The sequence below is a fragment of the Triticum aestivum genome, chromosome 2B (genome assembly GCF_018294505.1).
Source record: "Triticum aestivum cultivar Chinese Spring chromosome 2B, IWGSC CS RefSeq v2.1, whole genome shotgun sequence".
NCBI lineage: Eukaryota > Viridiplantae > Streptophyta > Magnoliopsida > Poales > Poaceae > Triticum > Triticum aestivum.
Genome location: NC_057798.1, coordinates 666,067,502 through 666,070,800, shown reverse-complemented (window position 1 = coordinate 666,070,800; position 3,299 = coordinate 666,067,502). Strand labels below are relative to the sequence as shown.

The following is a 3,299-nucleotide window of genomic DNA, read 5'->3' as shown; positions in this document are numbered from 1 at the left end:
TCGCGGCGGAGCGGCAGAGCGCGTCGATTTGGACAACATAAACGCGGAGGACCGGGAGAGATCGATGGGCATACCGGGGATTCGCCGCGATTTTGCCCTTCTGCGCCAACAGAACAACGGCCGCGCACGCCGTTTCTCCTCTGCCGCGTCTCCGGTACTGCTCCTTCGCCGCGGCCTGCAGCGCGTCGTCCCTCCTCGGTCGCGTCTCCGCCGCTGCACCGCCTTCCTTCACGCCGCGCCCGCTGTCCTGCCCTCACTCCGGCTGCAGACTACCACCGAATCGCCGACACGCCGTCGGCTGCTCTCGGGTCTCGACCGCTGGATTTGGGGGAAGAATGGGGGATTGTAAGAGGATCCGCTCCGCTGCGCTCGGGAGAGGGTGAGTGGAGAGGAACAGGAGAGGGGAGGCGAGACGCAACCGCACTGAGCACCCAACGGGTCTCGACCACGACGCCATGACCAGGGGACACCTGGCGCGCGCATCGATTATGCTGTTTTCACCTGGCGACCGCGAGATCTGGATCGGACGGCGCGCAATACCGAGTGCTCTGTAAGACAAGGTGGCACTCGACCACTTTTTAGGATGTAGGTTTTTATTTTTATACATAAACAAGGGTTTTCTATTTCATTTCAGCTGACACAAAATGGGCCTCATAGCGGGCTACAAAGCCCTACCCGAATGATACAGCACGAGCACAAGGAAGGTGCTATATAAACTCGCATAACTCTTCGTGCCGAACCCTACTGCCCTTCCGAAGCCTCTCCCAAACCCTCCCGCCGCCGCCGCCGCCGCCCGCCACCGAACAGCAGCCATGCCGCCCAAGCTCGACCCGTCGCAGGTGGTGGAGGTCTACGTCCGGGTGACCGGAGGCGAGGTCGGCGCGGCGTCTTCGCTTGCCCCCAAGATCGGCCCCCTCGGTCTCTCCCCCAAGAAGATCGGTGAGGACATCGCCAAGGAGACGGCCAAGGACTGGAAGGGCCTCCGCGTCACCGTCAAGCTCACCGTCCAGAACCGTCAGGCCAAGGTCTCCGTCGTCCCTTCCGCCGCGGCGCTCGTCATCAAGTCCCTCAAGGAGCCCGAGAGGGACAGGAAGAAGGTGAAGAACATCAAGCACAACGGCAACATCAGCCTCGACGACGTCATCGAGATCGCCAAGATCATGAAGCCCAGGTCCATGGCCAAGGAGATGGCCGGGACTGTCAAGGAGATCCTCGGCACCTGCGTCAGCGTCGGCTGCACCGTCGACGGGAAGGACCCCAAGGACCTGCAGACGGAGATCGACGACGGCGAGGTCGAGATCCCCTCCGCTTAAAGGTATAACCGAGAGCTTTTCTTGCATTACTGATGTTACAATGCAATGTTGGATTATTACGGCTTTGGTGAGTCCATTCTGGTATTTTATTGCGATCGGTAAAATATGATGAATACAACCCGCTACAAGAAATTTCCCCTTGTAGTATTAAGTGAATTGCAAATCATGTTGTGTCAAAATGGACAAAAAAATTCAACAGTGCCGTGTGTACAGCTATGCCGACCTGTTTGTTTCATACGATCATCTATTGCAAATTTGTTTATATGTTCTGTTGAAATAGTTTGTGGAGACATGAGTTTCTATTGTGGTATTAACAGGGCAACAAGTTCTGTTTTGTGTTTTGATCTCTAAGTAGTTCATTAGTTCTCTTTCAATCTTGAGTCGAAGTAAGTTTTTGTTTACTATAACTAGGCTTGGTTAATCACTGTTACTATTTTGTTTATGGAGTATGTAATTATATATGCGAACTTTTGAATTTTTTTCTGTAATGAATGTACCTATACCTATCATATGCACTGTTGTGATATTGTTTGAGTGATAAGTTGCTCCTAAATCTACCATCCCAGTAGTTCCTTATTTTCTGACTTGCAGGATAAATAGGGGCAGATGTTTTGTTTATTTGTTGCAAATTTCTATTGTACTCCCTCCGTCCCAAAATAAGTGTCTCAACTTTGTACCAGGTTTAGTATGAAGTAACTGATGTCTTGTTCTTGGAGATGTATCTTTGTTTTGCGCTAGCATAATTATCTTGTAGATTACTTAGTATTTGAATGTTTGTCTTGAATCATGTCCCTCTGCCATCTGTATTGTTATTTGAACATTGGTACGTTCTAGTGGCCTAATTTTGATCCACGGATGCTCCTGATCCTTAATCAGTTTCTTGCTTTCTTAGAAACGAGCCATAGTTTCATCTTACCAATTTGATTATTTTTTACATTGCAGGCTGATGTCGAGGTGATTATCATCTGATGATATGGAAGTCATACCCTGTTGCAAATGTTGCCTATGTACCTCCCAAACGATGTGATCCCTCCTCTTTTTGTCATGTTTTAGCAGTAATCCTGTGAGACCTCATTGTTACTACTGCATATTTGGTCTTTGCAATGTAGTTTGTGCACTTCAGTTAACTTAATCTATACCATTCAGTGGTGAGAAGTTTGTTCTTCCATGTCATTTCCTTGGGTGTGTGGGATTCAGTTAACTGAATGATGCCAATGGTTCTGTGAATGATGCAGTTCTTCTCAGCTTCCGGGAGGGCTCTTTGCTTCCTAAAGCTGAAGACAAAGGAACCCTGACCCTTCTCAAAATACCCTGGCAGTGCATTCGCATGAGCTTTCAGTTCCTCCTATCATCTGCTAGAGTTGCTCCTATCATGAGCAAAGGGGAGGCCGCATCCTTGTGGTTGGGGCGGTGAGCTCCGCATGTTCGTGCTCTAGCTCGCCCCTCTTCAGATTCAACATTCGCCGCAAGTTCCATCGCCCCTCTTCGATACGACTGGCTGAAGCTAAGTTTCGTTTCGGAAACAACATTTTTTTCTTTTTATAAGAAGCACAAGCCATGTGCAGCCGCGTTACGTATATTGCATGAGTGCAATGATATGATCTGATGAGTGCAATGATATGATCTGATGACGACTTGATGAGAGAAACAAATGAGCTCTAGGGCATATGTCTGTCACCAAGGGTGTCGACTAATGTACAATCAACTAAGGGACAGTCAGCTGAAAATTAATTTTGGGTCAGTTGACGGACCCATAATCGTTTCAGTTGCCCGCACAGACCAAGGCCGGGGGATCCGGCTTGCCTGCTCCATTCCCATGCTCCCATTCATGCTCCCACTTCATCTTACGGCTGTTTTTTTTTCTTTTCTTTTTCTAATCTAATCATCTCCCCCCCTGATTTTAAGGGGGCGAGGCCAGGCCTTATTTTGTTCCAATCAAAACAAGCCACGTACGCGGGAGCACGGATGGGCACACGTCGGGGAAGC

The 3,299-nt window shown here is 49.3% G+C and overlaps 1 protein-coding gene across 1 annotated transcript; it reads left to right on the top strand.

Annotated features, from left to right (window-relative positions):
• The first annotated feature begins 733 nt into the window (after window positions 1–733).
• On the top strand, window positions 734–2,481 carry LOC123046594 (60S ribosomal protein L12-3). The gene is made up of 2 exons (XM_044469991.1): window positions 734–1,315; window positions 2,256–2,481. Exon 1 carries the CDS (start codon window positions 813–815, stop codon window positions 1,311–1,313), a length of 501 nt encoding a protein of 166 aa, XP_044325926.1. The 5' UTR covers window positions 734–812; the 3' UTR covers window positions 1,314–1,315; window positions 2,256–2,481.
• Window positions 2,482–3,299: the final 818 nt, after the last annotated feature.